This window comes from Crocodylus porosus, unplaced genomic scaffold, assembly GCF_001723895.1.
Source record: "Crocodylus porosus isolate Cpor-Errol unplaced genomic scaffold, CroPor_comp1, whole genome shotgun sequence".
Taxonomy (NCBI): domain Eukaryota; kingdom Metazoa; phylum Chordata; order Crocodylia; family Crocodylidae; genus Crocodylus; species Crocodylus porosus.
In genome coordinates, this window is record NW_017728931.1 from 24,825,846 (window position 1) to 24,842,880 (window position 17,035).

General features: G+C 42.5%; 1 protein-coding gene across 7 annotated transcripts in view; it reads right to left on the reverse strand.

The window, feature by feature from the left end:
• The window catches only part of ABCC9 (ATP binding cassette subfamily C member 9), a 133,510-nt gene that overhangs the window by 22,548 nt on the left and 93,927 nt on the right, over positions 1-17,035 (reverse strand). For all 7 annotated transcript variants that reach the window (XM_019544418.1, XM_019544417.1, XM_019544420.1 and 4 more), the window contains 3 exons: positions 16,261-16,353; positions 5,225-5,327; positions 2,425-2,526 (listed from right to left, as the gene is read on the reverse strand). In XM_019544418.1, coding sequence (XP_019399963.1) covers positions 2,425-2,526; positions 5,225-5,327; positions 16,261-16,353 — 298 coding nt within the window. The remainder of the gene's footprint in view (positions 1-2,424; positions 2,527-5,224; positions 5,328-16,260; positions 16,354-17,035) is intronic.

Sequence of the window (17,035 nt, forward strand, 5' to 3'; positions counted from 1 at the left end):
GTGGACCTGGAAGTGGACTGGAACTATTTCCAGTCCACTTCTGGGTTTGCCACTAAGCATGCAGGGAGCCCTCCCATGCTCCTGTGGGATGCTCCATCCGCCTTGGCATCACAGCGTTCATGAGCTGTGCCTGGTACCTAGAGGTATGTAGAAAAAACATTTAAAGCTGTGTCTATGTCCGAATCACTGATTCTCCGAATAAGCATTGAATCTTCATATTTGGATTCAGCCGAATCTGACTGGGGACAGTGATCCAAATCAATTAACTGAATCACTGTTCCTTATTCAGGCCAAATCTGAATTCAAATCGAATAGGGCCTGTTTCACACACCCCTAGTAATCATAACTATGGGGCATTTGAGAAAAAAGCCTGGCATCCAAGGAGCTTTGCACTTCCTTTAAATTTGCACCACAGCTGCGCAATCACTACAGAAAGAGCAACAAGAGAAGCACTTTGCTTTCATCCACATCAGAACATTGTTAGGACCCCAAAGAGAAAGAACTGAAAATCTATCAAGAGGGGAACAACCACTAGTCAAGCCATATCAAAAATTTGTGATGTGATAGGGCAGACAGAGAGAACCCACAACTGAGTGATCAAACTTCAGTTAATGGCTGATTTGTTCTGCTTTTGTTTTCACTCACAGCATAAGTACCAAATAGCTAAACCTTAGCTACCATAATTTACAGTAGATGGAACTACCTGCAACTCTTATCATGGAGTGCTGCGCAGCAGTAAAATAACCTGCTGACCTCTAGAATGCCAATGGCTTCATGCAGAACAGACCTTAGAGAGGGGTATTAACCTTACCCCAGTGGAGGAAATGCTGCCAAGAAGTTGTGGAACTGAAGTCTGCTTCATGATAAGGTAGACTGGGCTCTTTAAACACAGTCAGCAGGCAGTCTAGGAGTGGAGCTTCGATAGACAGACAAATGGATGATCTCCCTTGCTCCAGCACTTTCTGCAGCCAACCTGGTTCCAAACTTACTGGCACCTGCCTTTCCTTTGGATTAAACCAGCAAGGTAGAGAAAGGGACACTGGTAGATCAGTGTCTCCAGGCTTTTGCACCCTAGAGAGGTCAGTCCAGCTTGGCTTTATCTTTCAAGCGAGGATTATGTTCACTGGTGTAATTCTATTCTCTTGCCTACTACCACTCTGTGCTAACTGAACAACACTAGTAAAAAGAATTCCAGTGTGAAGGTAAAGCATATTGGAGCAGACCCTAAGCCCCTGGCAGGCTCCTGTTGTGCTGGTATGGCACTGCAAATATGATTTAAGGCTCTCCTGGGTGCTGTTGAGCATTCTCCTGCTCTGGCTTCTTATTGGCCAGCATAAGGCCCAGTCTTAGTGCTGCACCAGTACCTGCTCCTCCCCACAATGAAGAAGCATTCCAGTCACACTCCCTATTGTCTATGCCATATAAGCTGCATGTTTCAGCCTGCTTTCTGCCATGCCAGCCATTTACTCAATTATTTTTCTCTTCTACAGAGTGCTCCTTCTCTGCTATGCTACTGTAATAAATTTTTAAAACACAGTAGTAAATAGACCCATCAATCAGCCTGGGTCAAATGATAACCCCACAACAATATCAATACAGCAAAAATTTGCTAGTCTTACCCTGTTCCTACCCAGCATACCCGTCACCCATCCCTGCATAAGCAAGGGTAAGAAATGTGTCCTGCAGTTTGCAGTGATGGCCAGTAAACTTGAACTATTTGAGAGATAGGGAAAGAAGAGTTCCCGCAGTCGAGGGCTCGTTTACTTCACCCAAGCCCAAAGCAAAAATCTTTCCTCCTTTACATTTCTCAGTGGATGACCCATAGATACCAGCCCCATAGATACCAAACCCAAACCTGTCCCCCAATATCTGGATTCACATTTAAAAATGGGTTGAAGACAAGGTTTGGCATTTGACTAATTTCACAAAATGTGGATATGTCATGTCTAATTTTTCAGTGAGCTCAAGTATTCTGAAAATACTTTTATTTAGTCTTCACATAAATGTCAGGTTTCTTATGCCACTTATTGGGGTAGTGTGTTGGATAGTTATTTAAGCCAGGTTTCACCATACATAGCTTTGGTAGCACTGGCTTGTGCAAAAGCTGAGTGCACAGAAGAGCCTTGTATATGCTTATAATGTTCTTTCTCTCCTTGGGAGCATGCAGGGCCTGGGAATCTTTGTGGTTTTTTAATTGGCTCATAAACCATGAAGCAAGTCCAAGTTGTCCTGAACTTGCTCAACTTTGGCCTGAATCCATTATTTGCAAGATTGTTTCTTTCAAGATTATGAAAGTTGGAAGATAATTGCGTGCACATGCATGCTTATGTGCATGTGTGTATGTGGCGGGGTGGGTATTTTTTTTAAACCATCCTTAATCTAGTATATTGGTCTCAAAGTTTTAAGGTTTGCTATGATACATACCGTTAGGGCATAAAGGAGACCTAGCCCCACAAAACCAGACTTTGGCCCTTCTTTGATGGAAGCAACAGCTGCAGTAAGAACTATACAGGCACCCAGATAATCCTAAAAAGAAAGAAAGATAGATTCTTGACAACTGAAAGGATTAAAGTCCAGTAGCAACAATGAAAAGTTTATAATATGATAACAGGATTTGTTTTTACCAATGCTTATTTCTATACAGGCTAATCATCGAGTTCTAGATTTTTTTCCAGAAAAGACCAGTTATTTTGAGTACCAAAGTTAAATTATTTCAAAGAAGCTTGATATTCATAGGGTGGATGATCAATGGCTTTGGAAAATCAGAGCCACTTAAGCTGAGTCCAAAACACCTGAGATATTTGAAACCACAAGTTACAGAAACAAACTTCCTTTTGAAAAAGCTTTTTCAACACATAAATGATATAGAACTGACACATTCTCCTATCCTGTCTGTCCTAATTCCTTACCAATAAAAGCAAAAATACCCAGGTCACCTTTTAGCAGACACTAAAAAGTGAGAAGTGTCAGGGGACCTGGACAGACTTAACATTTGAAATGCTTAATATTGATTGTATGTGGAATGACTAACTACACCTACAAATCAGGTACATAAATATTTATTAATACCAGGTCATTCACATCTGTATTCTATCATTTCTCCCTGCATTTACCCTTTGCATTTTGGCTAGCATTTTCATTCCAATTGTTCTTCACTTTGGTAATTTTTATCTTAGAATCTTTTTCTGCTGAGATTTGCAATGAATGCTCCCAAATTAATCTGTCTCTAGAAGTGCTGTTGTGAAGATATTAATAGCTTAACAAAATAACTAGATGGATGAAAGATGGACAGAGTATGTGGGTCTCTACAAGCTGTTGGAATTACAGCTGCACAGTCACTTCCAAGACCATGTTTCCTACATGGCTGTGTACTATTAGACAAAACCAAATAAACTATTTCTCAGCAACAATGTATTATTCCAAAGAGTTTAATGAAGTGGTCCAACTGTTTTAATCAAATTCATCCCTAGTATGAGGCAGGCTTTAACAGAAATTATGACAGCTTGTTGAAGGGTTGCATCATTTTCTAGTTTTGTCTTCCTTGTCTTGGGTACAAAATTAGCAGGGCTGCAGTTCATTGCTACCCTATAGGATTGAGTCCTGGGATTCTAACTTCTAACTAGATCATGCCCATCAGAAGAGTGGGGGCAGAATCTCACTGCCTTATTGGAGAATAAGAAGGCAGAAGGCCACCTAGAGACTCGGATGTTCAGATGAAGTCAGATATTACCCATTGTGTCTGCTACTTGTAGATCAGTAAGTAAGGAGCCCAGCTGCTGGTTGCCAGGGTAACCAGTGGGAGTCAGCTGACCAGAAGGGGCAGGGCCTGGCTCCTGTATAACTCCCAGGCAGAGGCCAGGCAGGCAGTTCCCTGCTGGCAGCCAAAGGGGAAGGGGCTCTGCTGGACTTTGTAAAGAGGAGAGGCCAAACTGCAGGTACGGCCTGAGACTGGAGAAAGATGGAGCAACCCTGTTGTGGCAGGAAGAATTCTGTTGTAGCCGATCGGTGGAGATTTATGTTATAGTCTAGGGGCTTGAGCTTTCTGTTTACGACTGGTGGCTTGGGTGAGGCTATTAGGTGTTGGAGGAGGCCTCATAGGGGACCCACGGCAGCGTGAGAAGCCCAGAGCAAGGGGGCAGTGATTGGCGAGCACCTGTGGGGTGTGGCTGCGAGACAAGGGCTGCGGAGAGCCCCAGCGTCAGAGAGGGCGCAGAGAGCGAAACAGACCAAACAATGTCTGGTACCTCAGTGAGGCTTGGGGTGTGGTAAAGGGGTGGTTGGAGCCACGCATCGCCCATAAAGCCAGGGTGCATGGGAACACCATTAAAGGAACAAAATGAGTGACAGCAGGAAAAACCCATGTCCAAGAGGACGAAAGGCAGCCTCCCTTTAATATTTAAGATCAAGACATGGCGGGCAAGATTTGAGGGTGCTTGCTTGGAAGCAAACTTGGCACAGTAAGGGGACACTAGGGGGATCACGGCCACCTCTAGGACCCTACCCACTAACACCCATGAGTTAGGCCCATCCTCTGTGTTAAGTGCAAAGGGACAGAGACATGTCCCTTTTTAAATCCCTGGCCTCTTTTATATGCCTGGTGAATAAGAAGGTAATAATTATGTTAATCTTTATATAGACTACCCATGTGGGAAGAGGTTCCTTGTGTGCCCCACTTAGAGGTCCAATTTTTTCCACCTTTTTCTTATTGAGCCATAATTTACTTTGCAAATAGCTCTGTGGACTCCGATGAATATACTAACAAACTCAAGCTATGAATGAGGACTACAGCATTTAGTTCACTGTTTGTGAGGTATTTTGGGTCCCAGGAGATGATGGGTGACATAAATAGAATTATTATGAAGTTTGTAAAAACACCTAAACGCCTTCAAAATAGTTTCCACTTTGGCAGGGCCTCAGACATTGCACAGTAGAAGAAAGTCTTACTACAAGTTATATAAATGTTTGCTCTTACACTCTCTTTAGAACCACAGACATCACAACACAAAAGATGAAGGAGTCTTGTATTTTCTTACACAAAGCCAAGAAAGCTGGAAAAATCTGATGCTTTAATATAAATAATCCTGAGCTATTTTAAGGAACAGTGTACATAAAACTGTTGTATCTCATTGTAAGATTAATTCTAATTATTATCTCCTCCATTGCATCAAACAAAATCTCTGCTTCCAAGGTTTCAAAACCATGGCTAGGACTAAACTGTACGTACCGTCCTGACCTCCAGCCATCTATTGGCAGCTGAGAGAAATAAGTAGGCAATGTTGTTTGTGTCTGTTAGTTCCAGCATGCGTTGTTTAAATCTGGCTTCATGCCTGCACAGGGAAAAGTTTTTACATTAAAACAAGCACACAAAAAAAGTTCATTTGTTTTTTAAAAACTCAATGGCTTGTTATTAGGGCTGTGCAAAGCTTCGGTCACTGATTTGATTTGGTGGAGATTCGGCCCGATTCAGCAGCCGAATCTCTGAATCAAATCAGATCCTTTAATCTCTCTGGATCAAATCGGAACTCTCCAAATCGATTTGGAGAGATTCAATGATTCGGACATAGACACAGCTTTGAATATTTTTTGTACATGCCTCAAGGTACCAGGCAGCTCGTGAATGCTGAGATGCTGGGGCGGATAGAGTGTCCCACGGGAGTGTGGGGTGGGGAGGTCCCCAGCACACTCAGCAGTAGACCCGGAAGTGGACCAGAAGTGTTTCCAGTCCACTTCCAGGTCCACTGGGGAGTGCATGGGGGTTTCTCCCTCAAACCCCCCCCCCCCCCCCCCCTTGGCAACTGGTGCCTTGTGGGTCTGGCAGGGCACCCAGGGTCCCCCTGCGGCCTATCAGCGAAGTACTTCTGCTCCACTTCCGGGTCTGCCACCAAGCATGGGGGGCTCCACCATTGTCCTGTGGCATGTTCCATCCATCCCACCATCTCGGTGTTCATGAACCATGCCTGGTACCTTGAGGTATGTAGAAAAAACATTTAAAGCTGTGTCTATGGCTGAATCCCTGATTCTCCGAATCCTCATCGTATCTTCAGAGCCTATTTCAGCCGAATCAAATCAGGACAGTGATCCAAATCAACTAATCAAATCACTGTCCCCCGATTCAGGCTGAATCTGAATCCAAATTGAATAGGGCCCTTTTTGCACATCCCTACTTGTTACAGTTATTTCATCTTTTGCCTTCAGAATCCCACTTTGTTTTTCATGTTGTCTTTGACCTGATGTAGTCACATGTACACTCAGTTTCACCAGTAATCATTTTTAACTAACTTCTGGGTCAGAGTATGTATTCAAGCTGGGTTTAGGACCATTACTATCCCACCAACTAAACAAAACCAAACATACTGATGAATGAGTGAAAGAACAGACAGATTCGTGCTTGCCCTCTTCCCTCCAAAGGTCTTGTCGTGTGATAGAGGCCAACAGCTACAAAGGCCAACAGTAGAACAGAGATTTCATAGCATCATAGAAAATTAGGGTTGGAACAGACTTCAGGAGATCATCTAGTCCAAGCCCAAGCTCAAGGCAGGACCATCCTCAACTAGATTATTCCTGCCAAAGATCTGTTGACGTGGGTATTAAAAACCTCTATGGATGGAATTTCCATCACCGCTCTGGGTAACCTGTTCCAGTTTTTTACTATCCTCCTAGTGAGAAAATTCTTTCTACTATCTAACTTAAACTTCCTTGCTTCAACTTGAGACCATTACTCCTTGTTCTGTTACGTGGCACCACTGTGAAGAGTCTAACACCATCCGCTTTTAAATCTCCCTTCAGGTAGCTGAAGGCTGCTATTAAATCTTCCCTCAGTCTCTTCTTCACTAGGCTAAATAAGTCCAGGCCCACAGTCTTTCCTCATAGGTCATGTTCCCCAGCCCCCTCACTATTTTTGCTGCTCTCCATTGGACTCTCTCCAATTTGTCTACATCCTTTCTGTAGTGGGGCCCCCAAAACTGAACACAGTACTGGAGTGGCCTCACCAGTGCTGAATAGAGGGGACTAATCACCTCTCTTGACTTACTAGCAACACTCTTATCGATCTAGCCCAGTATGCCATTAGGCTTCTTTGCAACAAGGACACACTGCTGACTCATACTTGGCTTATTGTCCACTATAACCCCCAGGTCCTTTTCTGCAGAACTGCTGCCCAGTCAATCAGCCCCCAGCCTGTACTGGTACATTGGATTATTTCATCCTAAGTGCAGGACTTTGTACTTGTCCTTGTTAAACATCAGGAGATTTTTTTTGGCTCAGTCCTCCAATTTGTCTAGGTCCCTCTGCATCCTAGCCCTACCCTCCAAAGGATCTACTACTCCCCACAGCTTGGGGTCATCTGTAAATGTGCTGAGGGTGCACTCTATGACATCTTCCAGGTCGTTGATGAAGACATTGAACAAAATTGGCCCTAGGACCAACCCCTGGGGCACTCTACTTGATAGCTGCTGCCAACTAGACATCAAACCATTGATTACTACTTTCTTAGCCTGATGCTTCAGCCAGTTTTCTATCCACCTTATAGTCCATTCATCCAGCCTGGACTTCCTTAGCTTCCTGGCAAGAATTTTTTGGAAGACCATATCAAAAGCCTTGCTAAAAACTAAGTATATCACATCTACTGATTTCCCCACAGCCACAGAGCCAGTCATCTCATCATAAAAGGCATTCAGGTTGGTCAGGCATGATTTGGCCCTGGTGAATCCATGCTGACTGTTCCTAATCACCTTCTTCTCCTCCAAGTACTTAGAAATGGATTTCCTGAGGATCTTCTTCATGGTTTTTCCAGGGACTGAGGTGAGGTCTGTAGTTCCTTGGATCCTCCTTTTTACCTTTCTTAAATATGGGCACTATGTTTGCACTTCTTATAAGCTTCCTTTTTGTGATTTAGTTTACTGAAGAGTTCCCTGCTAAGCCAAGCTGGTCTTCTTCCATACTTGCTAGTTTTCCTGTGCATTGGGATGGTTTGTTCCTGCACTCTCAGTAAGGCTTCAGTACATTTAGCTCTCCTGGACTCTTCTCTACTTCAGACTGATTTCACAGGGGATCCTGGCCATCAGTTCTCTGAGCGACTCAAAGTCTGCTTTTCTTATGTCCATGTTCCATCTCTTCTGCTGTCCATCCTTCCTTTCCTCAGGATCCTGAACTGAATCATCTCATGGTCAGTGCTGCCCAAGTTGCCATCCACTACTACATTTCCCACAAATTCTTCCCTGCTTGTGAGCAGCAGGTCAAGAAGAGCACAGCCCTTAGCTGGCCTTTCTAGGACTTGCACCAGGAAGTTGTCCCAAACAACACTCCTGAAAAACTTCCTGGATTGCCTTCACACTCCTGTATTGCCCTCCCAGCAGATGTCAGGGTGACTGAAGTCCCCCGTGTGAATGAGGGTTTGTGATTAAGAAAGCCTCATCCACCACTTTCTCCTAGTCTGACGGTCTATAGCAGACACCCATCACAACATCACCCTTGTTTCTCTCCTCAGACCCTAACCCAGAGATTTTCAGCAGGCCTTTCTCCAGTTTCATACTGGAAGTCTGAGCAATCATATGGCTCTTGTACAAAAGTGCAACTCATCCTCCTCTTCTCCCCTGCCTATGTTTCCTGAACAGTTTGTACCCATCCATGACAGTGTTCCAGCCATTCAAGCTATCCCACCAAATCTCTGTTATTCCAATAACATCATAGTTCTGGACTATGCAAGGAATTCCTATTCTTCCTGCTTTTCTTCCCAGGCTCTGTGCATTCATATACAGGCACCTGAGGTAACTAGTTGATTGCCCTGATTTCTCAGGAAGAATGCGAACATCTCCCCTGTTGCCCCCTCCTGCTTGCTCTTCCTTCAGGTCTCCCGCTTCCCCACCTACATCAGGACTTTGGTCTCCATCCCTTGGCAAACCTAGTTTACAGCCTTCCTTACTAAGTTAGCGAGCCTGTCTGCAAGATTTCACAGTCAGCCAAAATCTGACTGAAAATTTCTCTAGCACTGAGAATTCGGCATTGAGTTGCAGATTTCCTCAATACTACCTTTCAGTAAAAGTTAAATTATTCAGTGGAAGGATAGTATATCACATAAGCATCACAGCTACCCTTTGAGGACAGATCCTCACTTGCTGTAAATTGGCCTAGCTCCATTAATTCAAGGTAGCTATAGATGCTTAATAACAGCAGTTTAGGATTTGGTCCTTCATCTTCTCATCCCCACTGTCACTTCTTGCTTTGTATATAATTTACTAACCATCACTGCTTAAAGAAATAACCAGACTCATTCAATACTTTTCTGCATATTTTAACAAAGCAAGCCCTCCCATTTCAAAATAACCAGTGTTTAAAAGCTCAGGGCCTTGTAGTGTGAAGCCTGTAACCCTAATCTTGCCAGATACTTTGTCTGCTGACCTTCCCTGTTTCCCATTCTTCCTACCTCATTTCTTGGTTATCCTTCACACAGTTCCTAAATGCTGTGAATAAAAAAGCCCTTTTCATTGCAGTGAGAGAGGGTGAAAATAAAGTGAATAGTTTCTTAGTGTCTTTATATTTGGCAGCAGATCTCCTGTTTTCCAAATGGAAACTCTGACACACTCGATCTGTGCCTTTTCATCCACATCCAGCTCATCATCTGAACATTCCTAGACCTTTATCCTGTCAGATGACGAACAGGAAAGGTCACTGAAATCTCAGTCTAATTTAACCATTGTTACACTACTTGAAGTATTTTGTTATTTCATCCCAATAGGTAATGAACCAGAAAGAAGCAGATGAGTAGTAGGTTAATCAGTGAACATTAGCTTGCTGATAAAACATTTAAAATATTGTAAACTCCAGGATGGCGGGGAGGAAACAGATGAATTGGAAAGGCATTAATTATCTTCAAAAGGCATTAATTATCTTCAAAAGATGTAGAAAATTTAAAGTGACCAGATGCTATCATTCCAATACAATGCTCACACATTTTCAAGGCCTGTCCCTTGCCTTATGTGATTCACAGGCTTCTATTTTTTTAAAGTAAAAGGACATGCAAGATTCTGAACTCCTCCCAAAAGATGCAGATCACTCTATGTTTCCATTGAAGATAATGCCAAGAGAAACCACTCAGTTTTTCAAGAACCAGCCAATACATTACAACACTGGGCCTAAATTTTAATCTGTTCCCTATCAATCTGATTATTGAAGCTTACTACGGAGCTATGAATCACAGAACCCAACATCTTTTCTGCCATCAAAACACTAGAACCTTTATAATTCCTGTGTTGATCATTCCTGTTCTTTCCTGGGCCCAGCTTGGTCAAAATTTGTTATCTCTAATGCAGTCTTTGTGCAGCTTACTTTCCACTGTGACATACCATTTTTTTTATATTTAGCAATTATATCAATAACTAAATTTGTTGATGAATAAAACAGGGTACAAGCAGATTTCCAAATGCATGAACAATTATTTATTTTCGGTGTATTATATTTATTTAATTAATTTTCAAAAAGTATTTTCTACAGCTCTTATAAAGAAAATAAAGAGAACCTAAGACAAATTCAGAACAAAAATCTCGACTTTTTGCGCTCACTAACATTATGTGAACTGCTAGTACTGCTCCCAGACATCACTTCTTTGCTGCAACCAGCTCCTTTTGTTTGGTTCCAAGGACTGTGACAAGGACACTTCCAGGATGGTGTTCACTGAGATTTATTCACAGAAATACATGCTTGTGAACATGGATAATATCCTTGATGTGAAAGATTTTATTGCTTGATAGTTTTTTCCCCAGGTGCTGGAAAATTTGTGAATCAAACTGTTGAAAACATATCCTTCAGCATAGTATTATACTGAAGATTACTGAGTTCCATTAGCAGTTGCTGAGAGGCATCTTCCATAGGGACAGAGTCAGATGCTGAAAAGTCTGAACTCCACCTCATGACCACCAAAAACATAGAACGTGTCCTGGAATTCATGTCCTGGAATTCATGCCTGAAATCGGCAATCCTTACCACAAGCTTTCATCACCTTCATCACAGAGGCATTTACCAATGACTTCAAGGAAATGTATTATACTGCACTGAGAGAACTGTTTCTTCCAGAGGCAGCTTCATTTCAAAAGCACGCAGTGTCAAAACTCAGTCACAACCTGGTTCTGACCCTGCATTCTTGTGTTGAGATGCCCCATTATGTTCACCAAAGATGGCAAGATCCTACAACTGTTCTTCATTTTGCAGTTCAGCCACAGGTTTCTCTTTCTCATCCATAAATACCCGTACAATGAACTGCAATTTAAAAAAAGTACTTTAAGACAGCTTTGTGACTCCAACATAATGTAACAGCCCATGCTGAAGGCTGCCTTCTTCCAAGATCTGGTTGAACTGCCAATGTTTGCAAGCACTGGCTTAAACTTGCATTCTACCCAGGAGGGCACACAAACACCATCCTCCCTATGCCTAAAGAAGGGTTTTTGGACCTAAAAGCTTGCAAAGACGATTTTTTCCAACTAGCCTGGTTTAACAAAAGAAAATCAGATTTACCCAAAGAACCTTGTCTGCCTACGTCCTTAGACCAACACTGCTACAATCAACAGTGTACCAGCCATAAAACATGGCTACAACCTGTTTTTACCACAAGATTCATAACATGTCCATGCCTAGAGTTTTGACACGGAGCTTCCTGATGCAGAATGCAATGAAAAGCACAAAGCTCGTGGCCTAGATAAACATTCTGTATTTTATTCTTGTGTTGTGTCACAAATCCTGCCTTTCTTCCCATCACAGAATGAGCCCAATCTGTTGCAATACTCAGTGACCTTTTCCAGTCTAGACCTAATTCGTCCAAAGCTGTGATCATGCTGTTGAAAACTGTCCTTTTCTGCAGTTGTGTCACTGACTGCAAACTCTTGTTACTTTCATATCTTCATCAACACCTTTAATGAACACAATTAACTATGCAAAAACACTTGCATCTGTGCTTTCATTAATTACTATGGAATAAGAAGCAAATGCCTTTACCTTATTCTGCAGTTGACTGCAAATGATCAGATAAGTCACAGATTCTGTCAGCTACTGCATTTCTTAAGAAGCTGAAATTTTCAAAAGCTTGCCACATCTTGGGGCACACATCTGAAGCCTTCAATATACATTTCTCCAAGAACTCTCCCACAGCATACCACTTTGAAGATGCAGATATTTCTTGAGAGGGTGCATTGCTGTCTCTCATTACTCCATCACTTATATGCCATGCTTGTGACAAATAGATGATCGCTTTTTCAATCATTCTTCTAATTCACTCATTTTGTCTTCACACAGCTTCCTAGTAAACTTGCCATACTTGAGACAACAGCATGACTCAATGTCTATTGATGTTGTGGGTTTTTTTTTTGGAAACAGCTTCTGCTTGGTCGTGAATCAAATATATGGGTTTTCCTTTCACTTTCATGAATAAGTATGACAGCCAACAGTGCAACTAAGGTAGGATGCTGACTTAAGAAGGGGGTGGGGCAAAAAATACTGGCTGCTGCTGCAGCCACATAATCATGCCAACAACATGGTGGCAGCCAGAAACTGCCACTGCCCCTGTGTGTCCCACTGCCTCAGGCACTCCACTGCTTTGTTAAGACTCTGATGGAAGCTTCCACTCCTCTTGAAACACATGGCATTTCTTTCCCATTTTCTTCTTCACAGACATGGTTTACACTTAACATAAATATACAAGACATGACACTTGCTAACCTTGCTTGTTTCACAGCAGATGACTAACTGTTACAAATGGTGAGTATAATCTTGTAACACCAGGGTTGTGTTTTCAAACCCTCTTTATTCTAAATGCTGTGGTTACATTGTGTTGCCTTATATGCACCATCTGAACTCTTTGCTCAAGATTACTGCTTGTCACAACAACCCACTGCAACTTACATATGCTTGGCTATTTTTCACCGTGTCCACAATGCTCCGGTGCTCATCTTTGCAGACAGAGAGGTTTACATTACTGTAAACTCTTCTGTTTTCCTTTATGGCCGTATAAACAAGAGATAAAGACTGAACAGAACTAGGAAGAGCAGACAGACTTCAGAAGGGCAATACAAAGAAAAGCTGTGTTTATTTCAGCCTCTGGATTCTCCCTGCAGACCTGTTTCCTGACTTCTGATCCTAGCTTGGCTTACTCTTGGACTTTGTGCTCTGAATTATCCTTCAGATTTGGTAACCAGGTTTCTGACTCTGGCTTGACAGTTTGGGTCCTGACTTGTGGCTTCTGACACTTACCACTGCAACCCAAAGCTCCAGGCCCAGCTCTACCCACTAGGGAGCCGGCCTACTGGACTGTGACTGAGGGGGAGCACCAATCCATTTGCCGCAAGTGATTCTGGCCACCTACTCTAGCAATCATAGTATTTTGACACCTTATTATTCAAGTCAACATTTAGAAGGAGCATTTAGCCCTACATGAAAAAGTAAGTTAGAAAAAAATCATGTGCCTTGGAAAGTTTGAGATGTCTTCCTACAGTGAACTTCTATAGTGTCTATTTAGTGTGTTTATGCCTATGACATACACATGAATCTACCTTGCAAAGATGTCACCATTTAAACAAAATTCTAAAATTTTATATTTTCCATTGGTAACTCCAGTGGCTCCCTCTCTCCATGCCTTGCACATGGGAATGACAGCTAAAATTATCCATCTCCTCAAACTAGCTGTATATGTAATGTTTCTATGGCTTAACTGCACACAGTATTATCCATCATCCAATCCAACAGTATCCTTCTCTGTTTTCATGTATGTTCAGCTGATAATATGGATACACAGATGCGATTTAGCTAGTTTACTGGCAATTTTTGTCATGTGGACACAGGAAAAGTGTAACGTGGAAATGAGAGGTATCACATGGACAGTCATTCTCCATAATTTAATCCAGTTCCTGCTCTTTCTTCTTTCATGACTCATTTCCCTGGCACTGACACAGTAAATCCAACTGCAAAGACAGTGGGCTAAGATTGAGCAATCATAAATACAACAACCTCTGTCAATAAGTTTTGCAAATCCCTAACTTCTCAAGAGAAGAATGTTAGTTCAGTAGTTATGGGCGTGTGTAGACCAAACAAGGGGCATGTGTGCACGACACTTTGAAGTGGGTTAAATGCTTTTGCACTGCTTTAATGGTGCTGGTGTTTACATGAGTCGGCAGCATATTGCACATTAATTCCAGCCACTGTAGCACATTTGGCGGCGTAATGCACCTTAAATGTCTTTGGGGTACAGCAAACTAAAACACCACCGAAGACTTTTAGTTTGCTACCCTACAGCCCCTGAGCAAAGCACGGTGCTCAGTGTGGCTCAGAGACTGTGCAGGCAGCCCGTGCAGGCAGCCTGGCAGCAGCCCAGGAAGGTAGGCTCCACAAAGTAAAAAAAAAAAAAAAAAAAAGTGGTCAGCCTGATCCCTTTTTTCCACTGGAGCCTGCCTGCCTGAATGAGATGCACAGAGACCCAGTCTTTCCCTCTGTGGCTGTGGTGGCGCCGGGGACCACTCAAGCCGGGTGCCTGAAGGTGGGTGCTGCCTGGGGTGGTGCCGCTGCTGCTGTGTGGAGCACCAGCCCTCCTGCAGCCCAGGGACCTTTCCACCCGCTGGCAGCTTGCCTTCCCCTCCTCACCCCTCCCCCAGAGGCAGGTAAGACATGGATGTACATGACACAGGGGTTTACTTCACCCTAAATTGAAGCAGTGTTTTTAAAAACCCACTGCTTCAATTTAGGGCCCCCGTTTTTTCTACACATGCCAAAAATTACTAGGCCACAGGAGACTAGGGTCTAAGTTCACTGCTCTATTACATTCATTCTGGCAAGTTATTTAGTTTCTATTTTTTAACATCTCCATGTGCAAAATCAGTATAAAATACTTTTTCTGTGCCCAGACAAAGGAGGCCCAGCAGATACCTAAGATTTCTAAGAAGATAGACTGATCGCTTAAAGGAACCATCATGCAATACTAGGGATCAGGCCCCAAAGGGAGTGAGTTCCACAGTAACAATAATGATTTTTGGTCACATGCTGCTGTTTCAACTAAAACCCTTAAAACTTTTAAGTGCCAGATACTAAAAAGTTGTGACCTTTATTTCAAAGAGAGTCTACAAGATTTGATATAGCAAATTAGATGATGCTGTTAAGAATTTGTCTAACTATCTAGAGAAGGGGTTGGCAACCCATAGCTCATGGGCCTTTGGATCTGTCCTGCAGAGCCATGGCTTTGATGGCCTTGGACCATGGAGGGTTCTGCCCCTGTTGTGCTACAGTGGGCATGTCTACATGTGTACTTTAAAGAATATTAGCCTATTTTAATACACATTTAAGCATTAAGGGCATTTTTACATGTGCTCTGGGACCGGGGGGGGGTGCTTTAATTGGAGCAGCTCTGAGAGCCACTTTAATTAAATCGCCCAGAGCCTCATGTATCAGCATCTCTGTGCTTCAAAATGTTGGTGGGAGTGCTTTATCTAAAACTCGAATGAGCACAGGGAGACATACGCAAGACACAGAGCTGGCTGTAGTGCAATAATTAACATGCTTCAGCATACTCAATTAATCAAGTCTGCTGTGACATGCTGTAATTACATGTAACCACAGCGCAAAAGAGCAGCCTCTTGGCTCATGTATAGGTACCCAAAAAAGTGCTCTTTAACTAATGCTTATTAAAATAGGCTAATGCATATTTTTCTAGTACCTCACAATGGAGATACAAATTAAATCTACCATTACTTAAAGTGCATTAATAAACATGCCCAGTGAGCACCACGGCCTTTGATGGAGGGGATGCTTTGCCTGTGCCTCTCACACTGTAGCCAGGCATCAGGAAGAAGTTTGGGAGACAAAAGTGTCCTAGTCCCTGCCATTCTCAGACCTGAGCTGGATCATTTTGGTCCCTTACTGAAAGACACTGTTGACTCCTGGATTTATGAAGGAAGTGTTGCCCCTCCCCTATTCTGAAATGTTTTAAAACACAACAAAGTCTAGCAAATAGTTCAAAGTCAAAGACTGAATCCAGAACAGAATGGGGAGTCCTGCTCCAACCATTAAATAACACTGCAGTGTCACTCTAATTTACTCCTCAGTTGCCTCAGTTTTGCCACGTTCCACCTGGTCCTACTAGAAGATACCAATTAGGCCAAGAAAAGCTGCTTACTTAAAAAAAGAATGTATTTCTCCCCCACTTTCCACCCCCAAACTTGTCCTCATGTGGTGTGATTTCTAGATGATGTTTTGAGGGCTTAGAACCTGAGCAGGAAGTATATGTCTACAAACCTAAATGCTCTAATAGTGGTGAGTCCTTCAGCTGTTTCTGAGAAATGACAGAGTAAAGGTAGCTGGGTGCTGTCATCAAGTTCCTGTAGGTCCCTGTGATCAAGAGAAATAAATGTGTAAGAGGCAAAAATAAGTCAGGGCCAAGCAGCAATTATAAATTGAACACTAAAGTTCACAGAGATTTCACTGTAACTTATTTATTACCTGTGTTTTTCATCAGGACTATAAATGATCTGTTTATATTAAAGAGGGGCTGACATGGGAATGTCCCATCTTTCCTTTTGAATTCTGGTGAAATCTCAGCTCCATGCCATCTTTACAGTTCAGGCTTGAGGTAAATTCAAAATATGAAAGTGGTTTGTTTTCTAGTCCTTCTTTGGATTCAGCCAAGTGTTTAGCAGAAATGTTAGAATTCGTAAATTTCCATCTTTCAAGATAACAGAAATCATGGAAACCAGGTGCTCTCATAAGATTTCTACCACCTTGAGTTTAATTTCCATAAGAAACATGTGAGATTCTTAAGTTATTGATTCCAAATCCAAACTTTTGTTCTAGACCCAATTGATTCTTGAACCCAGACCCTGAATCCTAGCCAAAAACTAATCCAGATATGAACATGGCATGTACATTAAACAGGGCTAGGCACCCATATGCATTAACTCATCATCCTTTAGAAATGCCTTGCAACTTTTGCAATTAATATTATATATGGAACGTGAGAAATGATACATGAATGCAAACGGTTATAGCACTGATACTGCCATTCTGTTGGGAT